The 18,361-nt window shown below is 44.4% G+C and overlaps 1 protein-coding gene across 1 annotated transcript in view; it reads right to left on the bottom strand.

The window, feature by feature from the left end:
- The window catches only part of CDH17 (cadherin 17), a 336,495-nt gene that overhangs the window by 113,930 nt on the left and 204,204 nt on the right, over positions 1-18,361 (bottom strand). Inside the window, exons 8-9 of the mRNA XM_085605267.1 lie at positions 18,212-18,343; positions 13,064-13,214 (exon numbers count right to left, since the gene is read on the bottom strand). Coding sequence (XP_085461393.1) covers positions 13,064-13,214; positions 18,212-18,343 — 283 coding nt within the window. The remainder of the gene's footprint in view (positions 1-13,063; positions 13,215-18,211; positions 18,344-18,361) is intronic.

Raw genomic sequence — 18,361 nt, 5'->3', positions numbered from 1 at the left:
ACAAAGGTACTCTCATATTGAGAAGGAGGCTATAGCCATCCATTGGGGGTGTTGCCATTTTGTTTTATATCTATATGGCCAGCCGTTTGTTGTACATACAGACCATAAACCACTCATTACGTTGTTCATGGGGTCTTCTTCCAAGCCTCCCCCACGGATTGAGAAATGGAGCCTGCAGTTGCAGGATTATTGTTTTACTGTGGTGTTTCGTCCTGGAACTCTAAATCCTGCTGATTATCTTTCAAGGTATTTCCGTCCTGCTACTCCGAGTGAGGAGTCTGATGCTGAGGATACTGAGGAATATTTGAGTCTGGTGGTGGAACAGTCCCGGTCTCTTCCTATTTCCTTGGAGGAGATTCTGGAGTCTACAAAACTGGATGGGTGTCTCCAGCTTTGTCTTTTTGCAGTGAGTACTGGGAAATGGAATGTCCTGCTGGATACAGCCAGGTGTCGTACTGAGGATCCTAGGTCTACCTTGGCGTCCCTTTTCAATGTGCGGGATGAACTGGCTATGTCCCCGGAAGGGTGTTTGATGAGAGGTGAGGCTGGTAATTCCTGGTTGTCTCCAACAACGGGTGGTGGATTTGGCCCATTTGGGTCACCAAGGGGTTGTGAAAACTAAATCCAGGTTGAGGTGTAAGGTTTGGTTTCCGGGCCTGGATGCCTTGGTGGAGAGTACTGTGTTGAGTTGTGCACTCTGTCTGGCTGCTGGGGCAGGGCATTCTTCGGCTCCCATTCTCACTGAAGATATTCCCTCATTCCTTTGGCAGCGGGCAAGTGCTGACTTTGGGAGTTTACTGTATGGGCGCCATATGTTGGTGGTTATTGACGATTTCTCTAAATATCCCGAGGTTAAGTTACTGGACACTACCACGGCTTGTCAAACTATTCCTCGGTTCGAGAAGATCATGGCGACTCATGGTTTGTTCACTGAGCTCCGTACTGATAATGGTCCTCCATTTTCAAGTCAGGACTTTCCGACCTATCTACAATCCAGGGGTATTCGTCACAGGAAGATTACTCTTTTGTGGCCTCAGGCCAATGGGGAGGCTGAGCGCTTTATGCATACCCTTAATAAAGCCATTAGGATTGCTGTGGCTGATCGGGAGGATTTGGACTGTGCTCTGTACACTTTCTTGAGGGAATATCAGATGACCCCTCATTCCACTACGAAGGTCAGTCAGATGTCTTTGTGTATGAATCGGCCTATGGGTGACTTTATGCCTGACATGCATTAGTGGCAGATGAGCTACAAAAGCGCAAGTTGAAGAATGATAGGGTTTCGTCCAAGCGTGGAGCAAAACCAAGGGGCATATTATCAAGCACGGCGTTAAAATTATCGCCGCTTTAGCGACAGAAAACTGCCACTAAAACGGCCATAGTGAGCTTGATAATATGCCGCAGAGAATTCCAATAGAAGCCCATGTTGTCACCAGAACATGGGCTTCTATTGGAATTCTCAAGGCATATTATCATATATGTTTCTTGATAATATGCCCCCAAGTTCTTTTAAAGTGGGGTATGCTGTTATGGTGCGGAATCGGCATCCGAAAGGGAAGTTTAGTTTGCCTTTTGAGCCTGAGCCGTGGATTGTTCAGTCTGTTCATGGGACTAAGATCACTGCAGTGAGACATGGAGTGAGCCTCTCTCGAAAGGTGTCTTTCTTTAAGGCTTACTGGAATCCTGGCGTTGACCGGTTGGAGGACTCTAGTTTCTGACAAGTAGTCTACGGATGTTGTGGATTTAGGTGGTGGTGGAACTTCTCCTGATCAGGCGCTGAACGGAGGTGGACTTCCTGGTGGGGGTCGTGTAGTGTCAGGACAGTGTGGTATCTCCTCCTCTGCAAGGACGCCCCATGTAGTACCGGAGTGTGATCTGTTGCCCCGGCCTGATGACTCTCAGGGACCTGAGCCTGGTCCACAGCGAGGGGGTGTCGAGAGGTACCAGCTTTGGCCGTGCCCCACCAGGTCTTCGAGACTAAAGAACTATGTAACTTATTGATTTGGATTAATGGCTCGACTATTATGTTCTAATTTTTGTCTGCTGTGTGTTTTACAGTATGGTGGTTTTTTTTGTTTTATTATTGTGTGTTTTATTTGCAGGTTGTGAAGGAGTGTGATGTGGTCACGGCTACCGCCGTAACCAGGAGGGGTGGTGGTGGACCGCCCTCGTTACTTCCGGTGTCATGGTAATTACTTACCTGATGGTGTCTTGACATAACAGCCGGTAGTGACGTTTCTGCGCCCTTCAAGTCCCTTGCCACTTCCTTGGCTGAGTGATACGATGCTGTGCGCGCACTGGACCACTAGGCCAGGAACAGGAAACGGTGACTGTGTTTTAGCCTGGCACCAGATGCATCTACCACCTGGCACTGCCACTTTTTGGAAGTAGATGGACCAGGAGAGAGGGAGGGAAATAAAGAGGGCCGTTTGATTGCCTGCAAAGGGGCTATGGGATATAAGCGCAAGTGCGCATCTGAGCGACAAGCAAATATACTAAACACAAATAACACAATAGTTTTGTAACAGAAAATTGCCGGTTGAAACTGCTCTGACACTCAAAGCTTCTCATTCCTCGCCTTAGTGGGCGCGGAACTTTATTACAAAAGCAAAGTTTCGCACAGCCCCCTATGACTGGCCTTCGCGTAGTATGCTGTGATTTCTGCTTTCTCTTCGCCTGTGTCTTAGTGCAGTTTTTCTTGTGCTGAAACTGACAGGATGTCTTTATGTCACAAGTTCTCTGAAACTATGTTGCACTGTTAACTTGTGAATACATGGTTTATGTGCTTAGTCTGCGTAGCTGTTCCTTGTTAGTGACTCCAAACGTCCAGAGGCAAGATACGAAACGTCCAGAGGCAAGATACGCCAATTTACGCTGGCATGCAAAAGTCCTGTTTTTGTTGTTGTTGCAAAAGCCACTATGTGTATTTATTAGGTTTTGTACGAAATACGTAACTGTCACAGAAAAAAGACCTTTGCAACTTTGCACTCCCCCCCCCCATTATTGACATCAATACATGAATTAACTTTGTTTAATGCGACTAGCGTGATTTCTAAGTCTAAAACTGGAAAACATGTAAGAGGTATCGTTGGTGGCTGATAACAAGGTATGCATATAACCCAGCAGTCTTGCTAATGGCTGGCTTGTGGGCAGTGGTGTGCCGCAAAATGATGGGGCCCAGGGGCGTAACACAAGCCCCGCAGCCCCCACGGTGCGGGGGGGGGGGGGAGGGGGAGGGGCCGAGCTGCAGGGGGCCCACTCAGCACCGTACTCAGTCCTGAGAGCTCCATCTTAAATACTGAGTGAGGGTGTCGTCATGTACCTTGAATGGGGGCCCCCTCAGCTTTCGTTACGCCAGTGGGGGCTCACCCCCTGCAGAATGTGAAGAGAGGCCCCTGAGCCAAGTTGTGGAACTGGTCCTTGTGATCCTGAGCACAGCTGCCTCTGTTTCCTCTTTCAGGAAAGAACGAAGGGGCATATTATCAAGAACGGCGTTAAAAATTATCGCCGGTTTAGCTTGATAATATGCCCTTGTGAATTCCTATAGAAGCCCATGTTCTGGTGTCAACCTGGGCTTCTATTGGAATTCTGAAGCGAATATTATCAAGCCCATTATCGCCGGCGATTATTTTAACGCCGTGCTTGATAATATGCCGCTGAAAACCGTTCTCGTCGACAAAGGTTAGCCCAGCCTGGGACTGTACTCATTGGCAATCCGTCTTTCGCTTGAGCGCCGGGACGCTTCCGACGAAGCAGCTGTGCGTGGGCCCTGCAACCGTGTTTTCGATCTAGTCTCCCATATCTTCCAGGTACTTATTGGCGTATGGCGGAATGGGGGCCTCCTGAAGGCCTCCCCCAGTGCCACAGGGGCTGGAGGAGTCTACGTGACGACCTTGGATTTGGGAATGCCACACGATGCAACATGCAGACAATCTAATCAGGTATTTCTCAGGCAATTTTTTTCCCAACAATGAAATATTTTAATATTATAATTATAAATGCCAGTGATATCCGCGTTATTTGGTTTTACGGAATTCTGTTCGTTCAGACGCATCTTTCTAAAGCGTTCAATGGTATAATATATCACCTCCATGTCCGTCTTCCTTGTCCAAGTCCTTCTAGAGGAGATTACCACTCCAAGTGCACAGGTGGTTTATTACCTAACTGAGCAAAACTAAAATAAACTAAAAACATGTTCGACTTCTGCTTCCTGAGAATACAGGATAAAGTGGAACTTGACTCTCAAAGTTTCCTGTTTCTTGATATCTGCGGTCACAGTTGGGTGTGTCTAATGGAGATAAGTGTGCTATATATTTTTGAAAAAAATGTTTTGCCAAGTTTGGCTATAGCGAGCTTTCCATGTAATTCAGTTATCTGCTTACCTGCAATGCTGCCTCTGAGTGGGTCGCGCCTGCGAGTCAGCCGGCAGGAGATGCTTTGGCGGTACAAAGCTATGGATTATGCCAATGGACCTGCTTAGTATTCCTGTGCAGTATGCTTGCTCCAAAGTCATGCCCTAGTGGTCCGGTTTGGGCCATTGACGCCTTCTAGGGGCAGCTGCTTTGTTTCCAGACCTTTTTTCCTTCTCGTGCTCTCGTAAGATTACGAAAGCAGCGTGAGTTTGATTCTTGGCAACACTTCAAGATGAAAGCAGTTGGCAACCGGTTCTTCATAAGAAGCAGAGCACTGCAGAAACGGGTGTGCGTTCTGTGTGCACAAAGGCTGGATTTACATACCAGCATGAATTTATAGGATTATTTATGTAGAAAAAGGCTTCCGTAGAAAGGCAACACCTTGGACCTCACCTTGAACTGGACCTTCTGCCACATGGAAGATCTCTATAGAGTCAATTAAGTTGATGATTCATAGTGCAGTAGATGCTGATTTATAGTGCAGTAGATGCTGATTCATAGTGCAGTAGATGCTGATTCATAGTGCAGTAGATGCTGATTCATAGTGCAGTAGATGCTGATTCATAGTGCAGTAGATGCTGTGTTTGTCTTAAGGGGAGGTCCTCTCTTCTCAAGACTCAGAGGCTAATGCCAGTGGCTGATGACTCATTCCCGCACGGGATTGAGGATGAGGAGTTTAAAGATACAGACTAGGCTGACATCTGACCATCTAAGGGACAACCTGTCACCACATGGTACCTTAGAACCAGGCAAGTAATATTACTTTTTCAGCCAATATCAGCGGAGAGAGGCAGAAAGTTGTCCACTACATTGCACTGCGAGGAAGGTGATGCTCCGTGAATAATAGAAAGTGAGCAAGCTGAATTTTTTCAGGTATCTCACAAAGCATTATGCTCTGCATAGATTTCTTGAAGAATTTCCACCAGTGGTAAAAGTGGATTCTCTATTGGCTCGATTGTCCTCCCTGGGACTGATTATTTCTGAGGAGGCACCTTCATCTTATCCAGTGGCCAAGAAGGTTAAAGCAGCAGTCAAAATGGCCTGTGCATCTGCTAATTTTCCCATTAGGATATCTACATATTCCAGCTATAAATCAGCCCTTTTTGAAAGACTTTCAGTCCTTGGTAGATAAAATCTGTCAATCTGTCAATAACAGAACAACAGGTCTGGTTTCTTTTGGACAGTTCGCTTGATGCCTAGGGGTGGCTGCAGAAGTGTGAGGGGCTTTCATAGCAGTAAGAAGGATCTTCTGGATGAGCTCTTTGAAGGTGGACTCAACACAGAAAACCATGTTGATGCATTTTCCTTTAGCAGGTACTTAATTGTTTGGTAACCAGCTGGAGGACATGGTGAAGAAATCAGCGGAGGACAGGAAGCAGTTGACCTCAGTGAAGTCTGTCTCAAGAGGAAGGGGTTTTGGCAACAGGAGAGCATTTGGTCCTGATCTACATACAGAGGGGCGCAGCCCATTCAAGGCCGGGGTCCCTCTGGATGGTAAGTCCCTGCTTCAACTAATCCACCCAATCCCCAAGAACATGACTATCTGACTCCATCCAGATCTCAAGTAGGGGATCACTTTAGAACGTTTGCTGGGTATTGTCAATTCCCGACAAATGGGTGGAGGGACTGTTCAGATGGCTACAGAGTAAATTTTTCTTCTTCTCCTTTAAGAAACGTCCTAACGCATTTCTCTTCCAATGAAAAGGCTAGCTGATTAGCACTGTTGGGGAGGATTCAAAAGTTGATGGACAAGGTAGCTATTATCCTGGCGCTGGAGAAAGGGCGGGGAGAAGGATATTATTCAATCATCATTCTTATTCAAAAATCATCATGCAAGTTCTGGCCAACCCTCAACCTCAAATCTGTTAACAAATCCATCCCTACCAATCATTCAAGATACTGATCCTTAAATCAATGCTATCATTGTAGAAAGTGAAAGACTTACAATCCTCGGTAGATCTGAAGGATGCCTACCTACCCATGCCAATGGAAAGAACCCCATAGATTCTACACTCTGTGTTCAGGAGAACCATTATGAGTTCCAAGTGCTTCTGTTCGGACAGGCATCAGCTCCAAGAATCTATTTAAAACTATTAGCCTTAGTGGTGAGTAAAATGAATGCAGAATATATTAGTGTGTTGTCCTTTCTGGATGAATGATCAACTTCTACTTGGCCTTTTTTTTAAGGCCAAAGAGAAGTTCCAGCAGTATCCAAGATCCTTGCAGACTTGGGCTTCCTAATAAATCTAGAGGAATCGAGGTCTGTCCCATCAGAGAATATTCTGTCATCTTCAGTACTTCCCTGGGACAGGTGTCCCAGGTAAAGTAGAGACTTCAGTCTCATTTGTCAAATGTTCTGTTGAAATCACAAGCATCAGACAGAGAATGGTTGGTGATACAGAGGGACATGGCGTCTACCCTTTCAATTGTTCCTTGGGCCCGACTGCATCGGCATCCATTCGTACATCACCTCACCGCCTACTGGAATCCAGCATTTCAACACTTCGAGGTATTGACCTCAGTTTTCCCTCAGTTAGTGTTAGGACTACCTTGGTTACTTCTTCCTCTGTCCTGGGCCAATGAGTCTCCCTTTCTTCTTCCCACATCGAAGGTGCTGACAATGGATGCCAGCAGGTGGAAGTGGGGAGCATGTCTGGAGACAAGCAAATCCAGGGCATTTGTGCTTGTCAAAGCCTGTTGAGGTCTTTAAATTATAATGAGCTAAAGGCAGTCTATTCAGCTCTGCTACATTTTGCCTCAGAGTGTTGGATCAGGTGGTCATGATCCAATCTGACAACTAAGCAGTAAAGCAAATATAAACACCAACGGGGGATGGGGTCCCCATCACTGGCCCATCAAGCGCAAGAGATTTATTCAATGGGTAGTGTATCATCTCCAGGCGCTGCATGCAGTATATCTTCAGGAAGATCACTTGAGACGCTTCTTCCCTCCCTATGTCATCCCTAAATTTGGATCACAGCTATTTCCTCTAGATAGTGCAAAGGTTTGGGATCCCATTGCTGCATTTTTCATAAAGGAGCGGAATGCCCAATTTCTAAAATTTTGCAGTGTCCATCCAGTTCCGAAACCTTGGGCATTAGATACCATTAGAATGGTTGCTTTATGTGTTTCCTCCAATTTCTATAATCCCTCCTACCTCCAGCGCTCAGTCCAGAGAGTCTGGCTTGATTCCAGCCAGGGCTCTGGAGCTTGAGTGGTTAAATCTAGAATCCTAGGGTTGTTCAAGAGATGTTGCCCGCTTAATCCAACAGTGTAGACACCTGGCGAATCTAAGACTATTTGGAAAGCACTGGAACTCTTTTTAGTTTGGTGTGTAAAGAGATCTTGAGATCGAGTTTCTTGTGATCCATTCAAGATGTTGGATTTCCTAATGATGGCAGTGGCTGCTTCTACTCTTTTTCACCACTGGGCTGCAGTAAGAGTGCTCAAAGAAAATGATTTTCAGCATATAGAATCGATTGTTTATAGTCTACTTAGAGAAGTTTTCTTTTTGAAAAGGCCAGTTATTCATTCCCCTAATCCATTTTGGGATTTATCTTTGGTGATAAAATGTTTGCATTCCGTGGATTTATAGTTTTTGTCTGGGGAAGTACATTTTGTGGTAGCTATCTGTTCCAGGAGGAGAAGTGAGGATCTGGTCTGTATTCTGAACCACGTTCTTTTTTTTTTCTCCCAGATAAAGTAATTCTGAGAGCTAGCCTGCCTTTTTTGCCTAAGGCCCCATTCGAATTTCATTCTTCCCAGAATTTGATTCTGCCAGTATTATTTCCTTGTCCAACGTTTTCAGTGGAGAAGGTGTTGCATACTTTGAACTTACATATGGCACTATCTATTTATGCCCACAGACTGCAGCTTTAAGGAAGGTGCAGCCTCTGTTTGTAACTATTGGACTGTCTAGTCGAGGTTTGAAACCATCCTCTGCTACCCTGAGTAAATGGGCGAAGCAGACCATTATTCCTTCTTATGAGAATGAGGATCAGGAGCTGCCAAGATCAGCCCAGAACGATCAACTAGGGGCATGTCTGCATCATGGGCGATGTTGAACGGAGCCTCAATGATGGACGACTGTATGGCAGGCTCATGGTCTTCTCCGCACACTTTCGTAAAACATTACCATCTCCAGGTGGGGGCTGAGCTTCAGCTATGTTTGGGGAAAAGGTTCTGAATGCAGCTTTGCATTCCACTTCATTGACATCATTTCATGTCATTACATTTTTTTGGGTGTCACAATGTTTGTCTTTGCTAATTTTCTAGTTGATTAATTAGCCTGGGAAATGTCTCACCCAATAAGGACGAAAATGAGGAAGATGAGGAACAGGGACAAGGATGTACTGGGCTGGTTACATACTAATCTTTATTACCCCAAGTTCAGGTCTTCCTCGTCACAGACAGTCCTATGTTAGCTTCCCAGCCCTTCCTAGTTCAGAGGTGCAACCAGGAAATGTGTAAAGAAATTTTGTTTCAGCAGTAAGTTTGACATAATCAGTACGTTTTGTGGGCTGAAATCTGCTATATGATGTCTTCTCAGGAAACAGAAGTTGTCAATTTGTGTAGTTTATTTTAGTTTTTTTTACTTTGGTAAGCTACTTCTGCTCTCCGAAATTTAATCTCACCCAGTAAGTACTGTAAATAGGAAGATGTGAATTCAGAGTAATGAAGATTAGAGGTAAGGAACCGGGCCTATTGTGATGTTTGTGGGAGCAAATTCACTTGGATAAAGGTGCATTTCATTTGCTTGTGGCATGTAATAGCACTAAAGCATTCTGAAGTTACTAGTTAGGTAAAAAGGAGGGTATCAAATGCAAAGCAATTCAGCAAATTCAGTAGGCTTTATTCTTTTCCTGTAGATTTACATTTGGAAATCTAGGTTACAATAAAATTCACTAAACTAGCAACTCAGTTCAACCTGCAAATGAAAACAAGCATTGGCATAGCCGATGGGTCTCGCTTTTGGGACCTTATAAGTATTTCTTATTCAGCACAATATCCTTGGTGCAACAACATCAACTATTGCATGGCTAAACCCTTATAAGATCCCAAAGGCGAAACCTATTGGCTATTAGCATTATAAAACAAAGTCTACATATTGTGCATAAGAAGGATCCGTGAGTGAAAGGTAACACAGTGTAGACATGAACCCAATAAAGCATAAACAAGCACTCAGCAACACATACAAAGGTTATGCATGCTACGCACATACACTGTTACATGGGACATATATTTTATTTCTCTGAAAAAGGAGCTGGGTTTCAAGTGTGGGCTGATCAACAAGAGGAACAGTGGCGTAACATAGGCCCCCGCAGACCCCATGGTGCGTGGGGCCCTGAGCCTGGCTGGGGAGCTCCCGAGAGTGGTCGGAGGTGCCCCCGTCATATACTTTGCAGGGAGCCACCCCTGAGTTTCACTACGCCACTGAAGAGGAAGCATAGGGGTCTCTAATTATAAGAACACTTAGTTATAGAAAACTTTCGAACAGGAGCAGAGCAACACAAGCCAGAGCTGGACTGGCAATAGTGGGCATTGGGTGTTTACCCGGGGGGCTGGAAGGATGAGGTCTGGTTTTATAGTGGCAGGAAGATTTTGGAGCGGTGGGGGCCGGGCTGGGCAGGTGAAGCCGGATCCGATGGGTGCCCGGGGCAAACGCCGTCCAGGGGCGGGAAGCCCCTTCCCGCTCAATTTACATGCCCGCTAGAGAGGGGGCGACCAGGATTGGTCCCCCCAGGGCGAGCACGGACCGCCCCAATCAGGGGGCGAGCCAGATAGGGTGCGGAGGGGATAAAAGAGGGCCAGTGGGCCAAGATAAACACAATCATCCCTCCCTCGCTGAGAAGGAAGGAAAAAGTTCTGGAGGAGGCTGGGTCTATACTACGAGTAACCTTGGGCGTAGTTTGCGTACTAGCACTACGTGTAGCTATGCGAAGTAATCGCACTATGCAAGCTACGCGTACCTACGCGAATCTCGCCGGGAGGTTTATTTTCCACGATCGCGATCGGCAACTTGATGTTCCTGATCGCGAACGAGGAAAAAGTATTGACGGGATGTTATTTTGCTCGCTCGCGGTCGCCAACTTGACGTTGAGGACCGCGAGCAAGCAAAAAATGCCCGCTACGCGACGTGTTTTTGCACTGTGCTACGTGCAATTCGCGTTAACTGCGAGCAGAAAGAAAATGAAAGACCAGTAAATCAGTAAATGTAAATATGTAACATGGACACTGAATGAACAGTTGATGTGATATAACCATAATTATTGCAAATGTATAAAAATATGATGTGGAATAAACTGCGACCTTTTAAGGCACCAAAGCACGTTGTGAGCGGTGATGATTGAAGGGTGTAAAAGGAACGCAGTTTGGTTGGAAGTGGGCAAGGAAGGGGGGGGGCAACTCGTCACCTGGGAGGGGTTGTTACTGGGGCGTGGTTTTGCAGTGATGCTGCAATATCGGCCCCCAGTAACAAAAGCAGCAACGCTGGGGCCAGTTTTATTAAGCAGCAGAGATTCACATCTAACCCCCAAATCATCAGGTGGGGGCCAGTCCTACACAACCCAACCTGTCATGGAGGTAAGCAGGATACTGAAAGGCCTTGTTCTGCTCACTCATTGCACACAGCCTTTACGCAATTGGTCACAAGGCATATCAATGTACTAAGAGCACAATTTATGTCACTTAATGTGCATGCATCCCATTAAGTAATTCAGCGTCTCGAGTTTGCTATTCTCTGAAGAGCCAGGTTCTTACTTTCCATTTCAGTTTATGTATGATAACGTGATGGGTAACTCCCTGATCTGCCCGAAGTATGTAATTAAAAGTAAATGCTGATTTGCAGCTGTGCCTCTCATGCGGCCGTTCTGTCTGAACCAACAGAATTTGTGAACTGTTTGCCGTGTTTTCTTCTGTAAATCCATACCAAAGAGGCTGCCTGCGTGTACTTTCACTACCACATTTTTTCACTTAAAAGCTTCTTCTCCGTATTTAAATAGGTAGACCTATTTATCACCACCAATATACATACGTCTGATTATGTGAGAAAATTATTTCCTGCCAGTAATCAAAATCATTTCGTCACTCTGAATATTGCATCTGACGGAAGATGAGATTGAGGCTGCGTGCTCCTTTTTGCACATTTCATGACGACAAATGAAAGAAGGGCAGCTAAGTTTGTGAAAGAGGCTCCAGCACAGCGCCTAGAGGGGCTGCAGCACCTGCCGCACTTCCTTTACAGTGACTGCCTTCTGGCCAGCTGCGCCGCCATACACCCCATGCTGAGCCGCGCTGAACTATTCTACCCTCACACGGCAATAAAACTGTCAAAGGCCGAGCTGAGCGCAACATCCCCCATCTGTGTCTCTCCAAATTCCACGAGTCAACAGGTCCGTGTTAATATGCAAGTGCCTCATTTGTCAACGCCTGGGGTACACGAGACAGCGCGGCTGCACAATTTGCGAGGTCGGAAGAGCAGGGTTACTAGGCAAGACCCAAACATCCTACCACACTGCAAACGCATTTATGGGGAATAGCATTACCGTGATGCGAGCTGCAATTATTGGCTTTCCCACCACCAGTCTTTAACCTTATGCAAGAAACAGATCATTAATTTTAGTCCGCTTTTCACTACCCCCTTGTGTATTTTTTACACTGGCATTGCTACAGGATACTTTTGGAATTGTCTAATTTACTTTCATCAAAGAAATAGTTTGTCACTCTTTAGTGTATGTAAAACACTACATAGTAGGCCTGCTGACACTAAAATCACAGGAACAATCTACGAGCACTTACACGTGTCAACAGAACATCAGCTGAGATGCACACAGCTTCATATCCCGTGTTATTCTTAGCACATGCACTAATGGATGAAAGCACTATGAAGCCAATAATACGTGTGTAGCACTAACGACAATTTACAGACAGCCTCTTGGGCAACACATCTAAACATATGAATGCCATTAAAAAAAAATGATGTACAACATTTTCTGCGCTTCCCTGATTTTTATTTTAACCATACTTATTTATTTATTTACTTTGTAATACAACACAGCGCTCAAGTGCTATAAATAACTGCAAAGGGTGTGAAGTTGCAAAGGAAGCAAGAGGGTTTGAGGTGTTTCAATGAGATACTTGGTAAGTACGCTTAAACGCTTCAACCACGCGTAAAACAGGACGAAAACAGAAGTGATTAGGCGAGGAGAAAAGAAGAAACAAGCATTGTCCGCGCGGCCGTAAAAGTAACGGCCGCGCGGCCGTGAAAGCGAAAGTAATCGCGATCGCAATCAAAGTTGAAAGTGATCGCGAGGACGGGACGCGCTGTGTGGTAAGCACGCAAGTTGTGCGCGCGCAGCAGTGGTTTGCGGCTGCGTGCGTGCACGTTTGCTTGAACGCAAGCGTTAGGTTAGCGCTGGTAGCACTTTGAAATCCCGTATACAAAAGGTCTCGCCTGAGACAGCGCATGCGCTGTCTCAGGCGAGACCTAAAAATTAAAGAATGAATACCATTTATAGAGAGTTGATGCTGCCCAATGCTGCAGTTTATTTTCATCTTGACATGCACATACTGTAAACAGCGAAATGCTTGCTTAATCTGGTGGAATTTAAAAAATAGCAGATGGGTAAGGGGAATTAGGTGCTATTTCTTACCAATGCCTTCATTTTCTTGAACTTCAAATCGTGTCAGGGCTTTTTCACACACCGGTGGATTGTCGTTGATGTCCTTAACATTTACTACAACTTCTACTGGGCGTTCCAGCCAATTTCCATTCTTATCTTTTGCAGATGCAAAGAATACATACTGAAATTTAAAAAAATCCAATCAGAAAGTTCAAAGGTACATGTTAATCCTAACCATGACAGGTCAGTGTTTATGCTAAAATAACCATTCATGTTAATGCTATTAGGATAGAAGTAATTTGCAATCTCTTAGTAGTTCCTGGCAGCACAATATTTAGCTTTTCCATAGAGCACTAAAGCTCCACGGAAGCTGCTTTTTCCGGTATATTACCCAAGGAGTTGAACAAAGGTTTTTTCATTAATGTTTAGTTTACCACTTCTTCAGTTCACCATGGACTTCGCTACTGAACATAGAACGGTTTATTTATAGTTGTTCATTTGGTCAGATGGTAGTTTATACCTGTTTAATAGGATTTCCTAGACAATGATCATTGGTGTTGGAAATTTGGGCTGTAATATCTTCACTAGTGAATTGCGTAAATTGCTCCATTCTTAATCTGTCTGTGATAATTACAGCATAATACGCCTCGTGTACTGAAGGGTTTTGTAGGTGAAATTGTGTGAATAAGGCTTTTTGACTGCAAAACACTTTTTCATAATATGTCCCTTTTATGAGTCATAAAAGTCTTTCCTATTTGTAAAAGGTGTTTTGCCACCCTTTACGAATCGCAAACAGTAAGGGGTGTGAAGGAGGCGATTCCCTGCTCTTTGCAAGTCACTATGTAATGTATCAATGGTTTCTGCTTTCAACTGCAGTTGCAAAACATTGAAAAGTTACCTCCTTCCCTGGTGGGGTGGTAACCGATTCAGAAATGGAAAGCAATCCCTATGAGCCAGCTTCCATTTTAGAAATCATTTTGAGATTGCTCAGGGGAGCAGGTGGTGGCCCATGGACTACAATGCCTCCTCCCAAAGACAATGAACTAACTACTATTGGGCTACCCTATGAGTAGGATGTTTTAGCAGAGAAGATGCTATCTATATGGATCTCCCCCTTGTCTAAGGTGAGTATCACATTTGGCGATGTAGCGCGCGCAACGAAATTCGTTTTATTGATTTAATTGTCAACTTACCTGCATTCATCCGTATTCCGGTGTTTACTACCCCCCACCCTGCCCCTCCGCCGCCACACGTCACCGCCCAGTAGTACTCCCACCAGGAGCCCCTTCTGGCCTCAACACAGACTGCCAAACTCTCACCACTTCCCACCATACCTGGTCCCATTTGCTACATCCCAAAGAGACTTCAAGGGAAAACTAATGAAGATTACCACACCTTATCAGCAGGAATAGAGAATGAACAGCACAAAGGTAATATTTCCAAGCAACTTTCACAGCCCCACAGTGACGGTTACACGACCCCTCTGTGCAATAGTAAATAAACAATCCTGCAAGTCTGAACAGCCTTGGGTGTATGCATAAAATTATGTTATGCCCACAAGCTACTCTGGGTAAACTCGTTTACCTTGGGGAGGCAATCAAATGGTAGACATCCCAGAGGGAAGTAACTTCCATAATTTGCCAAAGAACTCTGGAAAGTTAGTCATAGAATCCCACTGGCAGCCAAACCTATGAATTATTCCTACATGTTTAAGACCACCAGGCTGATATATTGAGACTCCCTAAATGCCTACAATCAGTTAACAAAACCATCTGAAATTAAGGGGCATATTATCAAAGACGGCGTTAAAATTATCGCCGGTTTAACGGTAGAAAAATGCTGCTAAATCAGCGATAATGGGCTTGATAATATGCCCGCCCTGGAGATTTCCCATAGAAGCCCATGTTGACACAAGAACATGAACTTCTATTGGAAATCTCAAGAGCATATTATCAAGCCCATTATCGCCGCTTTAGCTGCAGTTTTCTGCCACTAAACCGGCGATAATTTTTAACGCCGTCCTTGATAATATGCCCCTAAATGTCTCCAATACGGAGTGCTGAACTTGTGGAACATGGAAAATATATGCTCCAACTTCAGTCTGGCCCAAAGAAAGCTGATCTCACCTTATCACATCCACTGAAGTAAAGAAATCTGCTGGGAAACATGACCTGTAAACTTACACTTGAATGAGAGGTCAACAATGTGGCAAAAATCACGTCAACATTATGAGATCATTACAGTGGACTGACCCTGCCCAATAAAGCCAAAGAGTCCGATTTATAGTTTGGCAAATGGGTACTCCACACAAACATATCACAAACTTCATGAATGTCCTGTCCGCCTTATCACAAGTGTGTTATGTTGTAGTCCACTTCCAATGAGGTGTAAAGGATACCTGTCACATTTGTTATAGTGACCTGGCTGCAAAACTCTAAATCTGGCCCGAAGTCTCAACTGCTTTAGTGTTGTCACGTGTAGACTGCGGCAACAGACGAGGCTTACATAGCACCTAAACAACACACTTCAACTAATCCAATTTGCTGCCACCAGAAAGGTTCAAAGTCTGAACAGACATGACCACATCACCCCTGCTCTAAAAAGCCTTTAACTGGTTATCGGTTGCAAGAAGAATATCATTCAAAATGCTATGCTTTGTCTTCAGGGAAACCCACAGCACTGGACTCATTTTTCTCTAATCCATATTCAAGCTCTTCCACCTAAGGAGAAACCTGAGGTTGAGACCAGCACCTCTAATAATCATCTCTCCTTACAGGAGAAACAGCATAGGTGGAAGGTCGTTCTTGGCACAAACGTGCGAAAGATATTCTGACGTTAAATATGGTTTGTCTAGTATAATCAATGTTTTGCATTTAAGACGACAACACAGCAAAGTGGATAACTATGTGTTCTTGAATAGGCCTAGATATGCCTCGACATCTTGAATTTCAGCCGTAGCCTTCTTTTCTTCCATGTTTTCATTTCGAACTGAAAGGCAGAGTGGGCCCTGATTCTTTGTGATGACATACTGTTCTTGGTGAGCTTCCGGGGAAGCTGCCTTGAAAATGTGTATTATTCCACAATCTTTTACTTCTCGATCACTGTGGGCCTATTCATGTATGAAACTGCCATTGTTTTGTGTACTAGATTTGTGCAGTTGCATCCAAAGACATTAGGTCAGAAAAGAAAACATTAATATTCATTTAGGGGACAGTGCTAGGATGGTGTTAGATGACAAAGTATCAATTCTGTGCTGTGGTTCTTTAAATCTCTGTTACATTTGCTCCTCTTATGCTGGCTCTGCAATTATATTGGCTTCCATTGTGAAATGTATTATAACATGTATTATAAAAGTCACATAACTGGGGAATGGTCCACCTGGCGCCTTTGGGGCTGCTGTCCTGATGCTCGGCATATTGATTTGCTGGATATTCTGAACTTGGAATGATTTTCATAATTTTGCTCATGCTGCATTTATTTCATTAATGCTGCTGGCCTTCATGGCAACTGAATTCTGAGCCCTATTCTAATGATCTTTTGTTGATTTGTTATGTATTGTGACTGATTTGAGACTAGTCATATATTTTTGCCTTCTGTAATGCATTTTAATATCTTTATAAACCATCACGGTTTTTCATTTTTCATGTCTCAAGAAGGTTTGAGGCGAACACTACTTGAGACAATAAGGGTGATCAGCAACCACAACACTTTCAACCATACACCGAAGGGCACCAGAAACTCGAGGAAAATCAGAGCGCTTTCTCGTTAAGGCCACTAAGTGCTCTATAGATTATATACGAGGAGTGTTATGTATTCAACAATCAAGAAAGTCCTTTAGGTCTCACAGGATGTATGGTGCGCTTTATAAATAGTAATACAATACAATAAAATAGAGTAGTCTGTGGAAATGCCATATTACCAGAAGCCCACCAAACATACACTGCTCCACTCACAACTAAAGTCAGTGCTAAAGTTAGTTCACTTTGCAAGGCAGATGTAACCACATCACCCTGGTACTTAGCAACTGCTCCTGGTTACCTATTCCAGCCAGAGTTAGATTTAACATTGTCTACCTCATACACATAGATGCACACAAAAATACCTGTCCTCCCCCTGCAGCTCTACTCACATCAGTTGTGGCTCCAGTGGTATCAGAAGTCAGAAACTCCTCTCTTTGAAGCTACAAATTCAAAATGTCTACATCATGGAAACAATCGCTCTCCAGTGCAGCCACTGCAGCCTTGAACTCATCAACTCTTGTCCTTGGAACATGTACCTCACTTTTTACCTTCTGTAAGCAACTCAAGGATCACCTTTTCAGGCAATTCCTAAACTAAGTCTATAAGTGTTCCAGGACTCTAATTCGTATGCAACAAAACGAAAGGAAAAGCTAGGGGATGACCTACAGGCGTGGAGAGTTGACAATTGATGGGGCAGGTAATGAAACACAAGAGGAGGTCGCAGGGAACATATTGACTGGTAGCGGGTCGGATGACAACTAGGAGAAGGGGAAGACCGTCTATCAAGATACAGTACACAGCGCTCCACCGTAGACCATCAGGAAGGGGATGGGGGGTCATACTATATAGACGTTCGCCAGACATGGCAGGTAGGGTATGTTTTAGTTGTGGGCGGGGAAAGGGGGTGGTTGGGACCTTAATATAGGTTTGTTTTCAAAGTCTCGGAGATGCAGGTCTAGGTATAAAACCCCATTAGGGTCGAGGTGCAGTATGAGAAGACTCCAGAATGGAAGATTCAAACTTGTATTAATGGTGTAAAGTATGTGCATAAATGTACCTTGTACACTTAATCATACGCACACTAATTCTAGTGCTCCTAATTGTTTGATCCTGAGGCTATGTATATTGGTTTTGTACTGTTTATCTAAAATGCCAATAAAGATATATATTCAAAAAGTGATTCTGGACTCTACAGCAAGCTTGTATTTGTCAAGTTATGTTTCAAAATTGTCTGACCCTCTCCTCATCTCGACTTCTTCCCAGATATGGTAACATTTTCCAATGAAATGTCCAGGTGTGCAACATAAAGGGATAAATAGAAAAATGAGAAACACTTTCTGTTGTTATGATACATATGGCTAGCATCTGCATATACGTGATAGAGATGCCGACTGGGCTATCTGTCTTCCACATGCGTGGATATCCGTCTTCTACTTACCATGCTCTTTAGTTCCCTGTCCAGGGGTTCTGTCACAAAAACATCCCCATTCTGGTCAATGGTAAAAGGGAAGCGGGGCAATCTTTCTTTTTGTAGCAGTTCATAAATTGCATTCGCATCATTACACCGCACCTGCAATTCAAGATGGCA

Source organism: Triturus cristatus, chromosome 5_1 (assembly GCF_964204655.1).
Source record: "Triturus cristatus chromosome 5_1, aTriCri1.1, whole genome shotgun sequence".
Taxonomy (NCBI): domain Eukaryota; kingdom Metazoa; phylum Chordata; class Amphibia; order Caudata; family Salamandridae; genus Triturus; species Triturus cristatus.
This window is presented reverse-complemented; position numbering and strand designations above follow the sequence as displayed.